This window comes from Cydia pomonella, chromosome 1 (assembly GCF_033807575.1).
Source record: "Cydia pomonella isolate Wapato2018A chromosome 1, ilCydPomo1, whole genome shotgun sequence".
In the NCBI taxonomy this organism is placed as follows: Eukaryota; Metazoa; Arthropoda; class Insecta; order Lepidoptera; family Tortricidae; genus Cydia; species Cydia pomonella.
This window is the reverse complement of record NC_084703.1, coordinates 9,643,492-9,666,952: the sequence shown is the minus strand read 5'-3', so window position 1 is coordinate 9,666,952 and position 23,461 is coordinate 9,643,492. Positions and strand designations below refer to the sequence as shown.

The 23,461-nt window shown below is 36.7% G+C and overlaps 1 protein-coding gene across 2 annotated transcripts; it reads left to right on the top strand.

Annotated features, from left to right (window-relative positions):
* The first annotated feature begins 2,990 nt into the window (after positions 1–2,990).
* Positions 2,991–15,141, top strand: LOC133531624 (JNK-interacting protein 1). Of its 2 annotated transcripts, none has more exons than XM_061870056.1 (8): positions 2,991–4,018; positions 4,175–4,413; positions 7,564–7,758; positions 10,132–10,347; positions 10,652–10,769; positions 10,845–11,007; positions 12,681–12,862; positions 13,615–15,141. In XM_061870056.1, the coding sequence occupies exons 1-8, from the start codon at positions 3,936–3,938 to the stop codon at positions 13,685–13,687; spliced, it is 1,269 nt and encodes a 422-aa protein (XP_061726040.1). In that variant the 5' UTR covers positions 2,991–3,935; the 3' UTR covers positions 13,688–15,141. The 2 variants fall into 2 exon arrangements, with proteins under 2 accessions (XP_061726040.1, XP_061725961.1); XM_061869977.1 differs by having other exon boundaries at positions 7,504–7,758.
* Positions 15,142–23,461: the final 8,320 nt, after the last annotated feature.

Here is a 23,461-nt window from a genome sequence, read left to right as displayed (position 1 = left end):
AGAATGTGCGGAAATTTTCAAGAGAAGGAATAAAAAACAAACGTGCCGTGTAGGTGCCGACTAAGAATTATGATCATTCTTTATCAAGAACACGGTATTTTTATAACTATAAACTTAAAAAAGAAAATAAATGATAAAGTTTGTTTTAGTAATTCATGGTTGATTTAGGAATCCTCATTTTAAAGATATTTCGGTCAAACGAAATGCTTTGCACTTGACTTGGTAAAATATAAGCAGGTGATAGGCAGTGCTATCTGCGGCTATTCTCCTCTCCTGATGTTTTATTAGTAATCCCCATCTGGCGCTGTATGTCTTGCTCTCGTGCGTGCGGTGCGCGCCGCGTCGAGGATGAGGGCTCCCAGCTCTGCAAACAACGAACTCTTTTTTAAGCATAATGCACTAAGAGACAAATATAAAGCGTCCCAAGACGAATCTTAGATAAGGGGAAACATAAGTGGTTATTATTCCATACAAACGTTCTTGACATTTTCCTCTCTGGATTTTGGCCCTAGATGAATATTTTTTTATAAGAGTTCAATATTATCAGTATCAGTGTCTGTACGTTTTGCTTTTTTGATGGTCATGTTTTTAACCTTTAAATTTTTTGCATAATTTCCTAATAAATTGAAATAGATGGGTAATGTTGTATAGATTATGCGAAAAATAAAGAAAAAAAACATAGTAGGTAATTAAAAAATATATACTATTTTCATCAAAATATACGATGTATTGAAATCTTAATTATAATGCACCAAAGGGTTAAAAATTAAGCTACTTTAAAAAAAGCTAATAACTGACAAATAAATGCGCGGTAAATAAGGCGAAAATTAAAACAGTCAGACACAGATAGTTCTTTCTCATTCTGTTCCCAAAATTTCGTTACGATTGGTTAAGTTTTGGAGCGCGACGGAGATATTTTTCTAAAATTCTCAAATCTGAGAAGGGTCTGCTGGTATCTCCTCTTAGTCGATAAAATCTGAAATAGAAAAACTTGTTTTTATTGCACATTCTTGTTGCGCGGACTCATTAATCATTATTATCGCATTACTTTTTAACGCTTAAAAGGATAGACAGGGTTATGTACCTTCAGGGAACCCTATTGCTGAATCTTTACTTACTTCTGCCAGTCAGCGGAAGTACATATATCAAAAAATTCATAAGTAAAAAAATATTAAATTTCTCCAACCCGATACTTTCATTGTGTTTGTTTTTCAAAACCATAGGTATAATTTTCTATCAAAGACTGACGAAGAACTATTTATGTAGACCAAAATTTCCGAGACTATGGGTCGCGACTCATTGGTGGGTCTGAAACATAAGGCGACATGCCGATCGATCGGGTTAACAGCCGGGACTAGTCCCGAATTTGGCAGGTTTTATTAGGTAAGTCAGAGCCCAGTCAACTACGGAAACAATCAGTGGTAGACGTTTTGGCCGACAACCGTTTGTTTACTACGTCTGCGGCAAACAAGTATACGGCCCGCCTGATGGTAAGCGGTCTCCGTATCCTATGGACACTTGCAACCTCTGAGAAGTTACAAGCGTTGCCGACCCTAACACTCCGAGTCCGCACCCTCCTTGAGCTCAACAACAAAACTAATAATTCATCGTAGCATATGAAGCAACATTCTTGTTTAAATGTCTGAGTGAAACGTCTTAAGATTGGATAAAAATATTTGATAATCCACCTTTTAATTAATAGATGTGTAAAGCCACAAAAGCGCAGATTTGTTTGATTTTCTGTAACTGAATATTTCCAACGAAACAGGAATCAGGCAAAACTAGAATTCGGCGAATCGGGAATAAACCATAACTAATTCTACTTTCTATAATAATAGGTTTATTTTATGTCCTGGGTTTTCAATGGTAAAACATCCTTCACCACATTTTCTACGTATTTACACACCATCTTTTCAAATAACTCGTAAAACATTTATCTTCATTGAGTTCGGCTATGTACTCGGGCTTCAAAAATGTTTATTGGTTTTACAAGGGGTAAAGCAAAGTTCTAGTTTAACCGCTCGTGAAAGATTCCAAAATTGAACCACGAGCATAGCTAGTAGCTCGATAAGTGGAATCTTGAACGTTACGAGGGTTTCAAGGCACGAGGGTTAAACAAATTTTGCCATCGAGTGAAACACACAATTTTTCACCACACCAACGCGAGAAATATACTAACTGTAAAACGTCAAACAAAATCAAATTCATTTGAGCGTTTTTAAGTATTTATGATTCAAATTCATCATTTAAAAGTCAATTCATCTAGCCAACATAAGGAAACAATAAATTTGCATCAAATTACTTTGGCACACATGTGGATAAAATTCAACTTTATCATCAGTTTTTGACCCATCAAGAGTTAAGAGACGTAGGTACTTATACTGACTTGCTTACAACTTACAAAGGACTCACCCCCTCGGACTTGACCCCTGATCCTTTTATATCCCAATTGAAATTACTAAATTTCTTTAAACATAAAAAAATTGGCCAAGAGCATGTGGGGCTATGCTCAGTGTAGGGCTCCGTAGTTGCCCAATGCACTTAATCGCACTAAAAATGCCGCAATGCATATGCAAATCGCTTGCCATTATCGGTGAAGTTTGGAAAGGTTGCCTATAATGCTTCGACTCGCCATGCGCGCCGGCCTCGCGCAGGAGTGGACCGTTCCAATACTTACATTATTCGAAATTATAGCTAATATTATTTAAAGTTGACGACCGGATTGGCCTAGTGGGTGGTGACCCTGCCTACGAAGCTGATGGTCCGGGGTTCAAATCCTGGTAAGGGAGATTTATACGTGTGATGAGCATGGATATTTGTTCCTAAGTCATGGCTGTTTTCTATGTATTTAAGTATTTATTCATATTTATATATTATATAAATCGTTGTCTAAGTACCCTCAACACAAGCCTTATTGAGCTTACTGTGGGACTTAGTCAATTTGTGTAATAATGTCCTATAATATTTATTTATTACGTCCTATAATAATATTTATTTATTATTATTATTTAAGTAACATTATTTTGGACATTCGGGGGGATTCTTTCTGAAACTATTTACTTTATCAAATAACAAGCTAAGCTTTTACTAAGAAGGGAAGACTTTTTGCGATAACTCAAAAACAGTTTTCATTGAAAGTATGTATTAAGCTTTACTTTTATGTTTTTTTTTTAATATTTTTTGGACCCATGGTTCAAAAGTTAAAGGGGGGGGAACCTTTTTTTTCTTCGGAGCGATTATTTCTGAAAATAATCATTTTATCAAAAACTGATCGTTGAAGATCCGTATTCATTTTGCTATTTCAAGCTAACCTATCCAACGATATCCATATTATTGAGAAAAAGCGAAAAAAAACTCCATTTTGTTTGGGAGGTACACTTTTTTTTACATTTTATTTGACGTCGTTTTTGGATTGATTGATTTATATATCAATGCCAAATTTCAGCTTTCTAGCACTAACGATCACGGAGCAAAGCCTCGGACAGTCAGACAGACGGACATGGCGAAAATATAAGGGTTCCTAGTTGACTACGGAACTCTAAAAGGTTGTCTTTTCTATTTAAAGCTGACAGTTTTGATAGATACAGCATACTTATTTAGTCAGCTATAAAACTGATCCCCTTACAAACGGCTGTAAAACAATATGACTTCCTTGGTCATGTGTGCAGTTGTGCATATTCTACTTAATTAAATAAGTTTCAGTTTTATGAAGAAAAAAAAACTTGGATATATGGAGGTGTAAATATAAAGATTTGCTACTGCGGAAATCCCTCTAATGCATTTCATCGCTCAACGCACTACTTCGAAGGGCTGTGGGTGCCTGCAGGATACGTGCGCGCGCCGCGCGGTGCGCACCCTGCGCCGGTCGATACCACCCCGAGCGCGCGACGCGCGCACCCCGCGCTCTATACCCAACAATCAGGTGCAAAAGCGACATGGCCGACAGCGAGTTTGAAGAATTTCGGAGAGTTTTCGACAGAATACCACAACATACAAAGGCTCCAACGCCGTTTTACTCGTAAGCGATCTTTTTTATCTCTATATTAAGCCCGAGTGTACCGAGTTTTGTACGAACCGCCACTAATATTCGCGAGAGTGAAGATGAAGACGTGATGCGCGACGCAGAGTGAGTCACCCTAACGGGATCTACTAAAGTTGGAATGTGGTGTTACAGTTTAGTGCCAAATGTGGGTTTGGAAGACGAATCCCCGTCATCGAAAAGTGATGGCACGCCGGAGGACGACCGAGGCTGCGTAGCCGACAATGACTCGATGCCGGCGCTCCCTCCCGGAACTGCGTCCCCGGGACCTCCGCCGGAGCCCCCCGAGGCGCAGCGCAGCCCACGTCATCAGACCTTCGTCAACGGCGAACGACGCAGGCGAAAACTCCCCGAAATACCAAAAAACAGAAAATGTAAGTTGTAATTTTAGCACTCCATGCACGAGTTTCCTGTTATTGTTTTCGTTGGTTCAAGACCAAAGTTGATAGCCGGTTCGATAAATTTACACTGGCACTTGCATCGTCCCTATTAATAGATTCTGCACCTGCGCTTTGGCGAATGCAATTGAGTCGACCCATCCGCAACCGTAGTGCTATTGCGACTGCCCAAAACCTGAACTCAGGAATTCAAAACGCAGCACAAAAAGTGCAATGGATACCCATGGTTAGTAACAAAGTACTACATACAGTCACTACTTTGTTGCCTTCGTTCAAGTTCCTAATATGTTGCTTACAATTAACTACGATGGTGAATCAAAAAGTTATTAGAACTTTAAGTTCAAAAGCACTCTTATTTTTATTTTTAATCTAACTGTTACGAACCACGAATTATTACTAATTCTAACGATTTCATTGTTATTAATTATTATGTGCAACAAGTTGGTTAATAAGTCCAATCATGGAAAAAATATAATGTGCCGTGATAGTTAAAGGATTTTGTAACCGAAAAAAAAAGTCTAACAAAGAAATAGAGAACAAAAGGAGACCCGTCTGGAAATTTTTCATAGTCAGGACGCACTGATATTTTGCTGAATTTACAAGAGACGCTTTGACTGGCCTTTCACCTCAGTTAACGAACAAAACGTCCAAAAACTTGTAAACATTGTTTTAGAAGACAGACGAATTGCTTATATATTACATATCTAGCAGAGATCTTTAGGGAATAGACATCATTTGGTAGTCTGCAGTCAATTTTAACAGATGCAGCGAAATTTAAAGCAGTGTCAGAAAAAATGGGTTTGGAAATTTCAAAGCGAAAATTCAATATTATCAAGCGTGATCGTGATAAATTATGTAGAAATGTAAAAATTAATAAAAAATGTTTGTTTCACTCTGTTTCTTAGAACTGTTTGATTCCCACTCGTAGATTCTGCCCGCGACTTCGTCTGCATAGAATGATGATTACCGTGATAAAAACTATGCTAAGTATCTCCTACCTTGGGACTCAGAACTCTGTCTTGATATCAAAATTTCAAATAAATCAGTTCAGCGGCTTAAGTATGAAGAAGTGATATTTAGACAGACAGCTACAGTAACTTCAGCATTTATAATATTTAACTTATGAATACAATATGTTTGGTTAGCTATGGATATAGATATTTTAATACACATACACGTAGACTCAAAAAAACTCATTTGTAATATTTTCTATAGTTATGGACATAGGTATGGAATTAAATGAAGCACGCCTTATTTCGTGCATACGCTTTTCACGGAAGCGGGTTTGCTAGTATCTCGGATATGTTTTGTTTATTAGTGAGATTAGCCATACCATACCATTACCATATCATTTATTTTATTTATTCATCATTATAGCTTAATTACCATTTTATGTCTAATTATTCTAGAGTAAGCAAGTAATTTTGGTTTTCCAATTCACGGACAGTATGGCGCCATTTCTTTTAAAACAGGCCGTAATTAATAAAACGTCAAACGTAATAAATATATCCTCGTTGCGCTTTCCAAAACATATATGTATGTGATTTTTCCGTTTTTTTTGCAAAAACAAAGCAACTATTATTAAGAAGTGCTATGACTCTTGATTACGGTAAAATGTTGCCAGTGTTTAAAACACCGATGTTACATACTTTTTTAACGGGATTTGCAGTTTACATTTCATTATTGGTGCTACGTCCATTATAAGGGTGTTTAGAATCAGAATCAGAACAATATTAACCATACTAGGGTCTACAGTATGGGATTCTTCAAAAAATGAGTGTACAGGTATTTAAAGGCGTTGGCAACGCGCATATAACACCCCCGGAGTTGCAGGCGTTCATAGGCTACGGTGACTGCTTACCGCAGGCGTTATTGTTTGCCACCGGCGTGGTATAAAAAATAATACAAAATTATATGTTTAGAACAACGGTGAAGTTACTATTAATACTTTTCACATAAATACCAATAAATATCACGATTGCAGCAATGTTACGAACCATAATAAATTCAATGTTTAAGACGAGTTTTCACGAGCATTTCTTGCTATAACCTTGAATTTGGTAATATTTCAGTTACATCCGTTAGTAAGCAAGCGCATACCGGGTTTAAAAATCCCGCTCTAAGGCCGCACAATACTTACTAGGGTTCCGTAATCCGTAACCGATGGGTGACCTCGAAACCTAATAATATATAACCACCATGTGGTACGTAACCGACGGGTGACCTCGAAACCTAATAATATATAACCACCATGTGGTACGGAACACTAAAAACCCATATTTACTGGGCTTACACTTCCATGTTTCCATCTATCTGTCAGTGAACTTTATCTCAATAACCATTAAAGTTAGACTGTTGTAGTTTTCTTGGTGTTTTTCTATTGCCTGAAACAAATAAATGTATAAATTAAGGGCACCATACACAAAGCCAGATTTTTAATGTTTTTAGTGTTCCGTACCACATAGTGTAATTGAACTTGGAGTTTTATTCAAACAAATCAAACTAAATGAATCTTGGCATTTTTGATGACGGTTAAAAATAAAGCATTGGTAAACAATGGAATACTATTTCTTTAAACACGTACAATTGTTCATACATATAGAAAACTAAGTGACTTAAAGAACTATATGAAATACATAATTTGCCGGCTGTGAATTGTGGTTTGCGACCGCGGCTTTGACCGGATTTGATCTTGGTTATAAATACGGGCCATGATCAGATCGCAGGTATATTTTGGGATAACCTCATGGATTGACCGTATCCAATATTCTATAGATAAGTTCGTCTAACATCATATAACTTGTTTACATAATTAATCTAAGTTTTTATTTAATACTTATTATTTACAAAAAAATATTTAGGTTCCGCCTTCTGAAACGATAAGCCACTTTATCCATATCTAAAATCTGTAAAACGTATCAAAATACAGTAAATGATTAGAGATATCCAATCTTAACAATTATTAATTTATTATTCAGTTTACGTTTGTAAACTGATAGCTTGCCCTAGTTCCGTATTTACTGCCACTCGATTGACACGTCACTGACAATAACAATAATCTTGCAGCAACCATATTGACATGTGGCCAACCGGCGTCGCTTGCCGACGAGCTCGGGGCCCTGGCAGGTCCCCTCATCCGACCAGGATGCCAGGGCCGACCACTTTTGGTGCTCAAATGCGGATATTTGCTCGACGAGGACTCGAGCCCGGACTCAGAGCGACTGCAGAGCCTGGGTGACGTCGACAGCGGCCACAGCACAGCACACTCACCCATAGACACTGGCCCCAAAAGTTTATCTCCGACACCTCTACAACAGAATGGTTAGTAATATATTTAATTTAGATTTGTCAATTCCTAATAATAAAATCTACTTATTTTGATATCTAACTTCAAATATCTATCTATCTAAATTCTACTTATTATTTTATACTTAATTTATTTTAATATCTTACTTAAGCACGTAGGTACAGCCAGCATCAATTGTACGCAGCGTATGAAACAACGCGCCACCCTCGATTAGTTTTACAAATAGAGATAAAATTATTTGCAAATGTTTAATTTTTCTTTATATTTATATAGAGACATATCATCTTTCTGTTAAGCTACGAGGGCTGCCTTTTAAGTTCTGTCGTTTGCAAACCACTCGCGATTTTATAAAAAAAAAACTAGAATCATTTTTTTTTTTATACCACGACGGTGGCAAGCAAGCATACAGCCCGCCTGATGGTAAGCAGTCACCGTAGCCTATGGACGCGTGCAACTCCAGAGGTGTTACATGCGCGTTGCCGACCCTTTAAAAATCTGTACACTCCTTTTGTGAAGAACCTCATACTGTAGACCCTCGGGAAAACCTCGGCAGGTAGCTCATTCCACAACCGGAGCGTGCGCGGGAGGAAGTTCCTCTTAAACCGCACAGTGCGTGACCATTTAGGTTCTAGGGTGTGAGGATGAACACCCTGCCGACGGCGGGCGGTGCGGTGATAGAAAGTAGCCGTGGGCATCATGTCAAACAATTCTTCAGAGCACAGCCCATTGTACAAGCGGTAGAACACACATAAGGAGGCAAAGTCTCTCCTTAGACTTAAAGGTTCAATACCGCTTGTGAGTTTGGGATCGTCGACGATTCGTACAGCACGTCTTTGAACTGAGTCGAAGGGCCCAAGCTGGCATCCAGGTGCTCCTGCCCAAAGGTGACAGCAATACTCCATATGGGGTCTCACTTGCGATTTATAAAGTAGCAGTCTTTGCCCTGGAGTAAAGTATCGCTTTGCTTTATTGAGCACACCGAGTTTTTTAGATGCCAGCGCAGCTTTCCCGGCCAGATGACTACGGAATTGGACGTCACTGGAGATGTCGACACCGAGGATCCCAATACTCCCTGACATGGTAAGGGCTGTGCCTTGGAACTGTAGGACCATGTTTGAATTTAGAACTCGAAAACAAAAGGATGACTCGAGATCGGTCGAATCGTTTCAGTACAGCGTCGGTTCAAAGTTGACAAGTCAGTTGTGAAAATGGAAATTTCGAAGGAAAATTTACGTGCGATAATTTTTTACAACTTCAAAAGAGGTTTAACGCGTCTTCAATGCTTTGAAGAGTTGATTACTGTTTTTCATAATGAAGCACCATGCCTCCGCACTGTGGAACGTTGATATTTAGAATTTCAACCTGGTTGTTCTAGTTTTAGTGATAGGCATCGTGAAGGTCGACCAAAAACAGCCGTGACTCAGGAGATTCAGGAGAACATTGATGCTGTACGGCAACTGATCGTCGAAGATCGCCATGCGACATACCGTGAGAAAGAAAATTCATTGGGCATTTCAGGGACTTAGGACCACTTAGGCGTAAAAAAATTGATCTCACGCTGGATACCACGTTTACTCAATGAGGACCAAGAAACGGCTCGCGTTAGATGGTGTTGCAAAACTCTACGAAAATTGAACCGAGGAACCTCTAACCACGTTCACGACATTATCAGTGGTGACGAGTTTTGGTTAAATGCCTCCGATCCGGATTCTAAACAGCAGTCAACTGTTTGAGTGTTCCAAGATGAGCCAAAACCGACCAAAGTAATACACTCACGGAGCACTTCGAAAAAATGCCAGTGGCCACGTTGCCACCACCGTGCTAGAGGATCGTAAGACGGTCAATTCTGACTGGTATACCAATGTTTTTTTACCAGAAGTCATCAGCGAGTTCCGAAAAAACAACCCCAGACGTCGTATAGTACTGCACCACGATAATGCGAGCTCGCACACCGCTAGGCAGACAATTGAGTTTTTAAAAGAGCAAATGTCAAAAATCTGGAACACCTGCCGTACAGTCCAGACTTAAGCCCCAATGACTTCTTTACTTTTCCAAAAATTAAGCAAGGACTTGGTGGGTAACGGTACCGAACGCCTGAAGAAGCGTTTGAAGCATACAAAACGGCCATTTTGGAGACCCCGACTTCGGACTTTAATAAGTGTTACGAAAACTGGTTCGATCGAATGAAAAAGTGTATTACGTATCACGATGATTACTTTAAAAATAAATACCAATTAACACTTATATGGTGTTTAGTTTTACCAAACGACAGAACTTAAAAGGCAGCCCTCGTATCAGAGAATGTTAAATACTTTTGATGCATAGTCTGACACTTTTGATACTGACTGTATCTATGTATATTAATATGGCTGTTTTTATGTACACAGAAACAAACATTTCGGTTTCACCATCATCCAGCTGTAGCATCAGCGGTATCAATTTCGCGGGTAACATGACCACGGTGCCCCATAGTCAACTGGAAATGCTAGAAGCTACACATAGAGGCCTACATAAGTTCAACCCGCGACATCATGACGAAATAGAAGTGGAGATAGGTGACCCCATTTATGTCCAGAAAGAAGCTGAGGATTTATGGTGTGAAGGTAAACATGAATTAACTCTGTAATATTTAGATATTGCTCCGTCTATTTATTAGGCCGTAACGGTAATATTGGAGGAATTTAAATAGTTATGTTATTACTTTTTAAAGCAAAATCCGCTAAAAATGGGATCAATAAGTCAAATCTGAAAATCTCTTAAGATAAACTTGATCTTATTAAAGGTTCTATCCTAAGGGTGTGTTGCCAAGACTACATGCATTTGTTTATTTATATCCTGAAAATAATGATACATATCCCGAAAATATATCTACTTTTACATTAATATGATTTTGCATTATTCCTACAGGAGTAAATTTGAGGACTGGACAGCAAGGAATATTTCCATCAGCCTACGCAGTAGATATGGACTACAATGACTTTGATCCAGCAAATGCCAAAGTAAAAAGAGAGCGATATTTATTAGGGTATGTTTTTTTTTTATATAAAATACATTAACTACTCTTAAAGTTTTGTTTTACTTACTGTTAAATATTTTCCAGGTACATGGGATCAGTGGAGACGCTAGCTCATAAAGGGACAGGGGTCGTCTGTCAAGCTGTTAAAAAAATTGTGGGAGAGTGCAGCGGTGAACCGCGTGCGCAACAGTGCATTCTAGAAGTTTCTGATCAGGGCCTACGAATGGTTGACCGATCAAAACCAGAGGTAAGCTCGGGACAAGTTGTCATTGTTTTTAGAGGAGAACCGTTATATGTAAAAGTTATTATCGTCATATATGTCGTTTTTAAGCAAAAAGTACCACGTTGTGTCTTGCCATAAAGACGCTCTGACAGGCAGGGGCGGCTGGCGACTAAAAATTACGGGTGTTCACGTACATTAAAGAAAAACTAAATCTACAAATTCTATTAACCGTCGCAAAATACCTATATAGATATCGGTTTTCGTCCACCCGGTCATTTAACTCTAACTAGTAACTACCTATGTGCAATGAAATATAATGCTTTACGAATATGTTGAATGAATATATGAATGTTTTTTTTATTTTATGGAAGTAAGTGCTAAATTGTTAACGCACCAGTTTCGGTCCAAACATTTTTACGAAAGTTGAAGGTCGGCCTTTTGTATCTAACTCGAGTCAATTTTGCAAAGTTTTTTTCAAAATATGAATGTCACGTTATATTCATTCATTTATAAACACTTTACCGCAAACAAATTATGTGCACTCACATTTTGAATTCTTGTCTAATTATTATTTAGAATGAAAACAGTCAAAATTGCATTCCCGCGCGTATTTCAAAAAATACACAACATGGCGCGCGGAGTGCGCGCGCATTCGTCGAGCGGGCTAGGCGCTAGGCGCGCCGCTCCAATTTTACGTCTTTCTTCATAGAACATCATCTGTTTCACGTGCGGAACTGTGGCGAAATTTCTCTTTCGCTCTTATGGAATTTCCTATTGATTCAATGTACTAAATCTTTTTTCATAGGAGCGCAATCCAAAGCGCTCCGCTTCGCGCGTTACGTATGAAATTATAACAGTAGGCGAGTAGTCATATGCTAATGAATAATAATACTTATTGTACTATTGTTGACTTGTTTACGATAGAAACATTAATTATGATTAAGTAGTATTTATTACATTGATTAGGTACTATAATTTCATTATGATTATTTATGGGAGTGCACTGCACAAGCGCTCCTTGAGACAGGCCGCTACCGCTGACAGGTTATTCGTATAAAGATACAAGCAAGTTTCATCCTCATGGTAACCGACAAAGTGGTACCTTTTGCTTGAAAACGTCACATAAATGTTAATTGCTAGTTTAAAATGTATCTGACGCGTACGGCCTTAAAGACGCACTTGAGGTTTCTGTATTTCATCTTGCATGTTGGCGCTGGAGAGTTGGAATTGTGTATAGAGCAGTGTCGTAACAAGCCAACGAAATAAACAATCATTTGTTAATTTTAATTGCTTTAAATAATTTGTTTCGTGGAGTCAGTACTATGCAAAACGAGAAAGAAACTTAAAATAAATAGAGTTCAGTAGAATTATAATAATTGAAAATTCTGAGATGTTTTTTTACGGCCACAGCCCCGAGTCACCGTGTGTCATATAATGATGACTGACAAAAATAATTGTTAAGGGTTCTGGAAAACACAGGTATTCATAAGTCCGCCGCTTAACTCAGACCAGTAATTGCGCAGTGAGTTTCTAGTGCGAGTAGAAGGTAGCTTAGTTTTGGAACTAAGTGTTAGTTTACGTTTGAAATATTTTGGTACACCTGTAAAAGGAGCGCTTTGCTAGCATAAAGTCTCCCAATAGCAAATAAAGAAAATCGCGTACCTACACCTACTAAATTGTTTGGATTTTGTGCACAGAGAGGTCGAAACGCGCCTTGCATCGACTACTTCTACTCTTTGAAGAATGTGTCGTTCTGTGCGTTCCACCCGCGCGACCACCGGTACCTCGGCTTCATCACCAAGCACCCCACGCTGCAGCGCTTCGCCTGCCACGTGTTCAGGGGCCAAGAGTCCACCAGGCCCGTCGCTGAGGCCGTAGGGTGAGTTAACTACCTATTTAATATTTAATGCTGGTATTTGTGTCATGTAAAGCGTTGTCCTGTTAAACTTGTCTATCCGTTAAGCCTTCCTTAAAAACGGACGCAAGTGATAACAGTTTTGAATGGATATCCCGGTCGATTAAAGTCTAGGGACGCAAGTGATGTTGGAGACTTTGAAAGCGGGCACAAGTGCTGTTTTCTAACAAAATGTAACTTAATGTGCGTTGCCAAAAGACAAGCAAGAATGCAATTTGAAACCACCCTTCTCGACAACCGACGATGTAGTTGTTAACTAAAAATATTATATATAGGTAATTTGACAGTTGAAATAACCTAGTTTATGATACCCCCAACACAATCAAACAGACGTACCACTAGAAAACCTGCTTTCCAATAAGTAAAAAACCTTATCCAGATCGATTCACCCGTTTAAGGGCTACCCATGACACGCATAGACACACACACACACACATACATACACACATACATTAAAAGTATTATCATGACACGGAATCTTACGCAGGTTTTGTTTTATACCTCTGAATTAAAGCTGTCTGGTATGTTCTATAGATTATACTGAAAAGCTTTGATTTCGAGCTAAACCCGAATTTGCGAAAAAAATGATCTGTTTTTATACATTGCGGCTGATCAGATATCTTCTATGGGACAGTCAAATATTATTTCGCAATTTCGTGGTTGGTGCATATTGAAAAACAACAAAAGTAAAATGAAATGTATAATTTTGATTTCAGGCGAGCATTCCAGAGGTTTTATCAAAAGTTTATAGAAACGGCATATCCAATCGAGGATATTTACATAGAGTGAAGTTATACTTATAGCAATCATCATTGCAGTAATTTTAAGCTTATCCGTTGCATTTGTCACGGTTATCCAAGATGGACTGGAGACAAGCTGTAAGTTACTAGATTAGATAATCCGTGTTTAAAAACACGTAGTATGGTGAAAAGGATGAATGCTGCTTATATTATGGTGCTAACATATTTTCTCCTGTATATTCCCAAGTTATATTTAAAGCTGCCTGTGTGTGATTATAAGTGCTGTGATGTGACCTGCTTCGAATGTGTCCATGAAAAAACTGAGCAAAGGTAGATATGCAAGATTTAGTTCTAGTCAGAATTTCCTGCTGGGTATCGTGATATTAATGCTATTTTAATGAAATAGGGAGAAAATTTGTGAGCACTATAAGCGAGTTGATTGTGACAAAGCAACGTAATCTTTAAACTCGTTGTCGAACGCTGTGTCGCCTACCAAAAATGTTTCAAGTATTTTAAATGTCATTCAGTGTTAAATGAAACAAAATATACTTATACCTACATAAGGTTGCAAAATTAAAAAAGATCTTCCAATTGTATTATAATATATCTTTACTCACTGTTTCAAGCGGCGTTCAAACCCTAAAAACTCTCAGATGTATTATGTAATTACTCGCGCATCTCGTTCGCACCAATACAATACTAAATAAGTACCTACAAGCTCTTGCTCTTAATATGCATGGATGAGTGATATCAAAATACGATGAAATTGATATCACTTTAAGAATTCGAATCGGCCTCCATTATATATTAAAATGATGATGGACTAACAATAACAGCCATGTAAATAATAATCATCTCAATAATATGATTCATCAATCAACTATTGCAAGAATAATGTAACAAAATAAAAACAAGGGGATAGAGAAATGCCTTTCCAAAGTCACAGAAGACGTCCTCTACAATAGGCAACGTTAAAAGTATTAGTGTAATAGCTATACAATAGGAAAACAGACTTGGGTCAGTGAATATACGTATATTTAAAAAAAAGCTTTATGCAATTCTGCAGCTATAACACGGTCGCAATTTTATCACTTGTCACTATGCCAGTCACGTTCTAACAAGTTTGTCAGTGACAAGTGATAAAAATGCGACCGTGCTACAGCCGCTGCTTTTGTAGTATTTTGATAGGATAGGTTAGGGCAGCACACACTGGTATTCACTAAGTACATGTACATCGTGTTGTGCTAGCCATAAGAATTTCCAGTACACCAAATTTAGCAAGAATTGGGGAACTGAGATTCTTAGATATGTGCAAATAGAGGTACCAGCGAGTTCTCTCTAGCAATGGATACGGACTCGTACAATTTAACTTTTAAAATTATAGCTAACTACCTGACGGTGAGTGACAGTTTAGTTCAGTTTTGAGTTAACCAGCCCTTAATTAGCGATATCAGTATTATTTTCAGATTTTTAAGTAACAAGTATCATACTTTCCTAATTCCCAAATGTATACTGTCCTAATAAATCCAGAACCAAATTTGGTTTTGTAATTTTTTTAAATTGTTCAATGTCACTGGCGCATTTGTTTGGTACCAACTTTTGACACTTTTTGTCCAAACGGTCTGTCTGCTTAAACTGACCAGGCATAGATCATTTACTTTATTCATGAAATATTCTTGCAATTTTTGTTCAATAATCGTGTTCAACAACACAAAGTTAATCTAGGAATATGAAATCCGCATTGTTTGTAACATTTTCGTGAAGATATTCGAGTTTGAAAAGTAAATTTTTTAATTTTTTTTTATTATCCTAATGTATATTAAACACTTTTCACTGATTCCTTGATATTTGATTGCTTCTTTCAAAAAATTCAAGAAGAAGCTAATTAAAATAGTATTTAATTGTTTCAATGAGGAACTAAGAGGTTAAGTGGTATATTTGAGCGACTAGTTTTCTGTGAAAGAAACTAATTACCTATACATTGGCGTAACTTCAAGTTATATTGCATTCATTACGTTCCCTAATTATATGCTATATGTTAACATGTGCATTTTTGTATGTGAAGTCGGAAACCCAGCATACATATTAATTATTATTAATGGTAAACCCGTCATTTTTAATGCAACAACAATGAATGACATACGGTCAAGACATGTATTATGTTAGTATGGGGACTAGATGGTACAGCCCAGTCCCTAAATCGTACATCAGAGGAGGCCTGTGCTGAGCAGTTGAGCGTAAGAAGCTGGAGCCGGATGATGTTGGTAATCATCATTGCCAACGGCTATAACAAAACGTTGTCATTTACGTGCCCAATAAAGTCATTTGTTTAGATGTTACACTTTGTAATTAAGTTACGTGTGCAACAGCTGTCTTGTTTATGGTCGTCACAGGTGCAGGTATACGTCATTATCTTGCTTGAAACAATGAACCTATGCGATTAGTAACTTAGTGTGTAGCGAACTACGTATAAGTACACTTACTGCGAGGACACTGTTTTCCGAAAACCGCCTAGCTAGACAACAAACATCACAAGAGTCTACCAAAATGCGTATTCCATAGTATCTTTATAAAACGACAAGTATTATAAATTAAACATTGAATCTGAAAGAGTACAATAAATGTTTTGTTACTTGATGTTTCTCGTTTGTAAGGGTCCAGCTATTAGCCGGTTTATTATTTCATTTTGTAAAACAAAGTCAATGTACATATAAGACTTTGTAACGCGCATCAAAAGTAATAATAGAAGTAAGTAGAATAAAGTGCGATTACTTCAATATCTGATGTATGATAGAGTATCAATAGGACTAGGTTGCCGGAAAATCCGACGGGCGTTAGTATTTAGTAGATAAATCTAGACAGACCAAAGTCAATGTACATATAGGACTTTGATGCAAGATCAATTTTAATACCTTATATAGTAGACTTAGATAGGTAGGTGAGTAACATAATAAAGCAGCAAATGAAAAATATATATTGCCTAACTCCACCTTTTGGACACACGTGCGACTGTTGCGAGTGCACTATAAATTAAATACACTCGGATTCGCTATTCGCTGTTCTTGTTGTAACTCCCCATGTCAGTCTTACAAGTGTGTACAGTCAGCATCAAAAGTAGCGGATGAAACAACGCGCCAAAATTATCTGATATTCCGGATAACTTTTCCAAAAATAGATGAATTTCTAAAATTCCAGTTCAAAAGTATATCTTTTACAGTCTTAGTTGTTCTATATTAAAGAAATCATTTTTTGTCAAGCTGTTACAGAATGGTAGATACTTATGAAGCGTTATTTGATCGGCTACTTTTGATGCTGACTGTACTTCAAATTGTTCGTTTCGATTAGGGAAAATTTTAAATTGCGTTTATTGATACAAAATATCCTTATTTGTGAATTAAACGAGTGAATTAGTATCTGAAGCAAATACACAGTTATTATAGTATCTTTTATAGAACATTACTGATTGATGAAAAACATAGTTAGGTGTCTGTAAATATATTTATATTCAAATTAGATAGACAGTTGAGTAATTAAAGAAATTAATGACAGATCATAAAAAAAACAGCGTGCCTTTCAAAGCGTTATAGCCTACCGATCAGTGCCATAATTTAAGCGTCATTTAAACTATTGACACATAACAGAATGTTAAATATCAGTCGTTGATATAGTTTTAGCGTAGATGTAGTTATTTAGTAGGTTTAGCCAAGGTTTAGATTCAACTTCTTCAAACATGGTAACTTCGCGCTGCAGGTATTTTTTTCAGATAATAATATTTATTCAAATTAAAAGGCATCCAAATGCTCCACGGCAGTACTTCATAATTCATAAACGATATACCTAGTAACGTAGAAAAATGCGGGTGAAAAACAACCTTGCTGAAAGATATGTGGCTAAAATTTTCTCGTTATGATTGTTATTTTTTGTTAAGTTTTTTTATTGGCAATTGCCCGAGTGGTTAAAAAACGCCTCTGGCTTGGCTTTTAATAAAAGATAAAGAATGCTGTAGTATTATTTATTTCAACTATTTCTTACACAACTTAAAATAGGGAGTCTCTTATAATATACTATTAGTCGTAGTTGTCAGTGCAATAGGTAAAACAACGTATCTTTAAAATGTTTAGTGATAGTTAGTTACTATAGTAGATCATTATTTTGTGAACTTACTTATTTCATAATTAATGGTAAACACGACATACTTAAAGCAAGATCAATGAATTACATACGGTCAAGATATGTAATAAGTTTGTGTTTGGCTGCGAAACGTGGAGAGTGACTAAAGGCCTAACTAATAAACTTCAGGTCTTCGTCAACAAGTCCCTCGGGTCGATCCTTCGCGTTTTCTGGCCAAAAACCATTCTAAATGAAGACCTATGGACTATATTTAGAATGGTTTTTGGCCAGAAAACGCGAACGATCTTAGAGGCGTCAAAGACACTCTGACGCCTCTAGAGAAAAGAGCTGAAGAGATTTAAAACACTACCGAGAGATAAGGATGGAAGATTCATTGTTGGATTGCCATTCGTACGAGATACAATTGCTGTCAAAAGACTAGAATGTCTGGAGAGGAAATTAGCACACAACAGCAAATTTAAAACTGAGTAAGATAACGTTATTAAAGAGTACCTCCCCTTAAAACACATGGAACCGGTAGGCAAGCCTGAGAAAGATGAGAAAACAGTCTACCTTTCCCCATCATGCTGTGGTTCGCGAGGATCGGGAAAGTACGAAAGTGAGAGTAGTCTTTGACGCGTCGTGCAGAGGATCTAATGGAGTATCTCTCAATGATGAACTACTTGTTGGACCGACTCTGCTAGAAGAGCTATGAGATGTCATCATGAGATGGAGACAAAACAAGATATGTTTCGTGGCAGACATCGTAAAGATGTATCGACAGATCAAGGTTCGAGAAGCAGACACTGGCTATCAGAGAATTTTGTACAGATTCGATCCAAAAGAAGAGATTCAAGATTTCAGAATGCTAACTATTACATTTGGCACAGCATCAGCACCATATTTGGCAATACGGACATTAAAACAACTAGCCAAAGAAGAGAAAGACACATTTCCCACAGCATCTGAAATTATAGACAGGGATTTTTACATGGACGATGTACTTACAGGATTTGATGATGTAACGTCGGCATTAGAAGCACATGAACAGCACAACAAAGTTATGAGCAAAGGTGAATTTGAGTTACAAAAGTGGGCTTCTAACAACAGAGAATTTATGTCGGCCATACAACCTGAAAAGAGAGAGAGTTCAAATACTTCAGATATGAGTAGAAAGAGCCACATAAAGACACTAGGAATAATTGGGAATATTGATAAAGACAAACTCAAAGTTACACAAAAAGAAATCAGTACTGAGACTGCTGTCACGAAGAGAAATGTACTCGGACAGATAGCTTAACTTTTCGATCCGTTGGGTTGGTTAGCGAACGCGCCGGCAAACACCCATTGACGAAGAAATTGCGACACAGAAATGGAGATGGATAGCACATACTATTCGAAGAGGGGAAACGAATAATGCTACAATAGCTTTCGCGTGGAAACCGCCGGACGGAAGCCGTGGCTCCGGGCGTCCTGTACACTCTTGGCAACGGTCTGTCCTAAGAGAGCTACGAGCGGTCGGGTTGAGCTGGAGCGAGGCCAGAAGGCGAGCTGAAGATATGAAGTCGTGGCGAGAGTTTGTGAAGGCCCTTTGCACCTCTGGGGTGTTTTAGGACAACAACAACAACAACAGTGTTTTTCTTCAGTTACGTTTATAAAGGTATGATAATTACGTTTTGACCATTTTACACCTTTCAAAACATTTCATTACTTTTTCCAACCAATAAACAAATCGTAAGTCTACCATAAAGATATTTAGTCATTAATATTAGATATTTTTAGAAGTCACGAATCAAAAAGAAAAGTACTAAATTACTAAATTAGGATAAGGTCATTAGAATCAAAAATATACCTATGTATAAGTAGATGAAATTAGTTTTTAACAGTACTATAAATATATCACAATCGGGTAAAAGTAACGTTAATAATTAATTAAAATAACTGCAGAGCATAGGATGTAAATGTTTTTTTCTAAGATATTTTATAATATGTACATACTCTTACTTATTTATTTTTCTATGTCCCAATATATAATCTATGACTACCATGAAACCTAATCTATATTGTCCATGTCTTTACAGTGATATTGAGGATTAAAAAGTCGGTAAATACCGTCACATGTTTTAGTTTTACTAATTTGCGAATTAATATGACTTAATTTACCCGTACAAACTCTTATTTTAATGTAACTTAGGTACTATTTAAAAGGGACGGAATGCGAGTCACAGCTCAAGCGGTGATAGGAAGCTTTAGACGCTTGCCATGACGTCACTGTAACTAAAAATATTTATTGGTCGGTGGTCTGGACATGGAGCATTCTACAAAAAGTCAAACTCATAAACAGTGTTGAATAAGAATTGTTTTACTTTGTAAAATAAAACATCTTGAGTCACCCCAACTTCACGTTCGATGCCCAACTTTACCTAGCAAAGAAAATAAGTTATCGAAATAGGGATGTTTCCTGTATTTAGAATAAAACATTGCACACCATGCACGAATTAAAGCACCAGATAATTATGAGAAAAAAATAGTTAGCATGAATATTTTGACACAATTTCAATTTAATAAATCGGATAGAACAAAAAAATTTAGGAGATTTGACCGTGACGTCACTATAGCAGTTTTCATATAAATTCCATATTGGCAAATCGTTTTGACAGTTCTAAAACAGAAACTGATTTGACTAACAGGAGATTGCCCTAACCCTATTGTACAGTCAGCGTCAAATACTTAGTAGCAGTCAAAGTGGCCAAATAGTTCGGTACACCATACTAAATATATGGTGTACCGAACTATTTGGCTACTTTGGTTGCTCAAAGTATTTGACGCTGACTGTACTGTAATATAACTCACATTCTTATTGAATTTCCAAACAGTAGTGATAAAGTTTATAATAGAATTCTGATTAAATATTAGTGAACACAAGATTTATAAGGTGAAGTAAGATAGTTTAATTTTATATATACGGACTACAAATCGGCCTGTAAGCGATGATTATACATAGTATGTAAATAATTTTTCAATAATGTAAAAATTTTGTTTCGGTTTAACCGAGAAAACACCACATAAATAGGTAATATAAATACATTCAGGTAATTCAAATTACATTTACAAATACAAATGTTAGTAGGTGAGTTTTAAATCTCAGCAAGCTGGAAATGGTTTTAATACCTTCATTCGGTCCTAAATGCGTGTAATCAGAGTTCACGAAATCCTAGTGTGCTTTTTGCTCACTTTCAGTTTTTTTGCTTGTAGATCGAAAACGGTACGACGGGTTTATTTTCAAATCATGACGAACATTTATATCGGAGGATCCGAAAGGTACCTTAGGTAGGTACTACCTTAATATGAATTCGTAGTAAAAGTTGTAATTTTTTTTTAATTTTCATGTTATAACTCAGATAACGTCTTTTCGTCGTAATCTATGGTTCATTCCTTCTAAATACAGCTCTTCTTAATTATTATTATTGCTTAATTATTCTTGGTTTAGCAGTAAAAGAAAAAAATATCACTAAAATGTAAGCACACCTCTTGGGATTGCGCAAACTTAGGACCAAATGAAGGTAGTAAAACGATTTCCAGCTTGCTGGGAATAAATTCCTCAAAACGTTTTTTTTGATTGGCAAAATTTGATTGGCAAAATTTTTTGGGATTAAATAATCTTGAGATATTTGTTTGACTTGTGTCAGCCCGCGTGACCGCACGATTCGTCTTGCCGTGATCTATTTTAAACGCTCCTCAAGTAACTGACGGGAGACTAACGACTTCCAGATGACCCATCGTGCGTGCCGTATACCACCACGTCGAATAAACTTTCGATGATTGTTTTATCCCAAATTCTTCAATCCTACAGTAATTAATGAGTCAAATGAAAAATAAAATGTAATTTTAACTTTTCTTAACCATGGCAAATTTTTCAACAAAAAAAAAATAACAATGTCGCCATTGAGACCGTTCCATTGCTTACCTTTTTCTTTATAAAGAGTCATTTTGGTACCCATTTCAAAACCTTACTTATACAATATATTATATTTATATTACAATTCTCTTAGTGTAGTATAAAGATAATCCGAGAGTAAATAGATACAATTTTTATATAGGCATAGGTTTCAATACCGCATTTTGCTTAAGCTTTCTCATATCCTGTTATTAGTTATGACCTTATGACTACTCATTAACTACGGTAAATTGTACTAACTATACTTGTGTCGTAGATTCTTATAAATAGTATACCTGTTTAGAATGTGTACTAGGCGCAGCTATACCTATACTTAGCATATGTATTACTTCAGTACCTTTGAAAATTGTAAACAAGACAGTGATAGCAGCACGTCTAACCCGTATTACCACAGCTCGCGCGACTGTCAAGTCATATGTATGCGCTTAATGTTTAAAGTCGCACGAGATGCTGGGCGATGTGCTAGTTGTGAAAAGATATTTCCATTGTTGTAAGTTAGGTACATGTCTACCACCTAGCACAGAATGTTTTAGTCACGCTACAGTGCGTGATTTAAAGATTGTAACCACGAGTGGCTGATTAGTATTATTTTAGCTGAAAGCAAAAATTTACTACTAAAACTAAATTTAGTCTTAAACGAAACGAAGCTACGTTCTCTTAGAAAAATACCGCGCAATTTCTAATGTTATTAAGAGGAAAAGGGACGGCCGTTTTCCATACAAACGTAGTCCCCATTTTCCTCTCTGGATATTGACATTATGGAATATATTTTTACATAATTTGAAGTATATTAACCATAGCTGTTCCACTATGTTGGACTTTTTTCGATGTTTTGATTATTATAAAAATTAGCAGCGAAAAAAAGATTTCATACAAAATTATAATTGATCCCAACTCTTAAAATAATTAAAAAATCGATAAAAATCAAACATAGCAAGGCTGTGGTTGATATACAACATATTGTGTCATAATATTTTTCCCATAGAGGAAAATGAGGACTACGTTTGTATGAAAAGGCAATTTCGCACGGATCCTCCACTTTTGTCTTAAGTCGTACAGATGAATAAGCAGGAAGGTAAATGAAGTCCTAATGATTTAATAATTTAGCCTATGAATTTTACACAAGTAATTTGGATGTAGACGACCTGCTTGAAGAAGACAATGCAATTTAATAATTTGTATTCGGAATGTTAAACGTGTTAGATCTCTACCTACATGACTTTACTACCACACCTAGTAAAGTCGTTGAAAGTTACATAGGCGTAGAAAAAAATCCGGAAAAAAACGGGACAGTTTCCAAACGACTCATTTTTTTCAAGTTTCGAAAAAAAAACAATGCAAATTTCAGTTGCAATACTTCCAAAAAAAATGAATAAAGCCGAAACAACTTTTTTTTAACTTAAGTATTTTAACATATGAATTTAAACAGGAAGGTTAAGGTTGCACGTCTAACCTGTTAGTTTCTGACATTTTGTATTATCTATTTAAATTTTCAGAATAAAAATTTTTTTAGGAAAAAAACGAAATTTGGTAAAATTCCCGAAAAAACATGTGATTTACTCCAGAATTTTCATCCCTATACCAAATACGCGAGCGTGCGCGCTGTTTGTTACGCTTTCCACAAGGGACAGCAAAGGAATTTGATTTATGTGTCACTTCGTACCTAGACACAGCGACAAAAGATTTAAAAGCCGCTAGGGATCTTATATAATTGTAATTATAACAAAGTACTGACCGTATGACAAACTATCTATC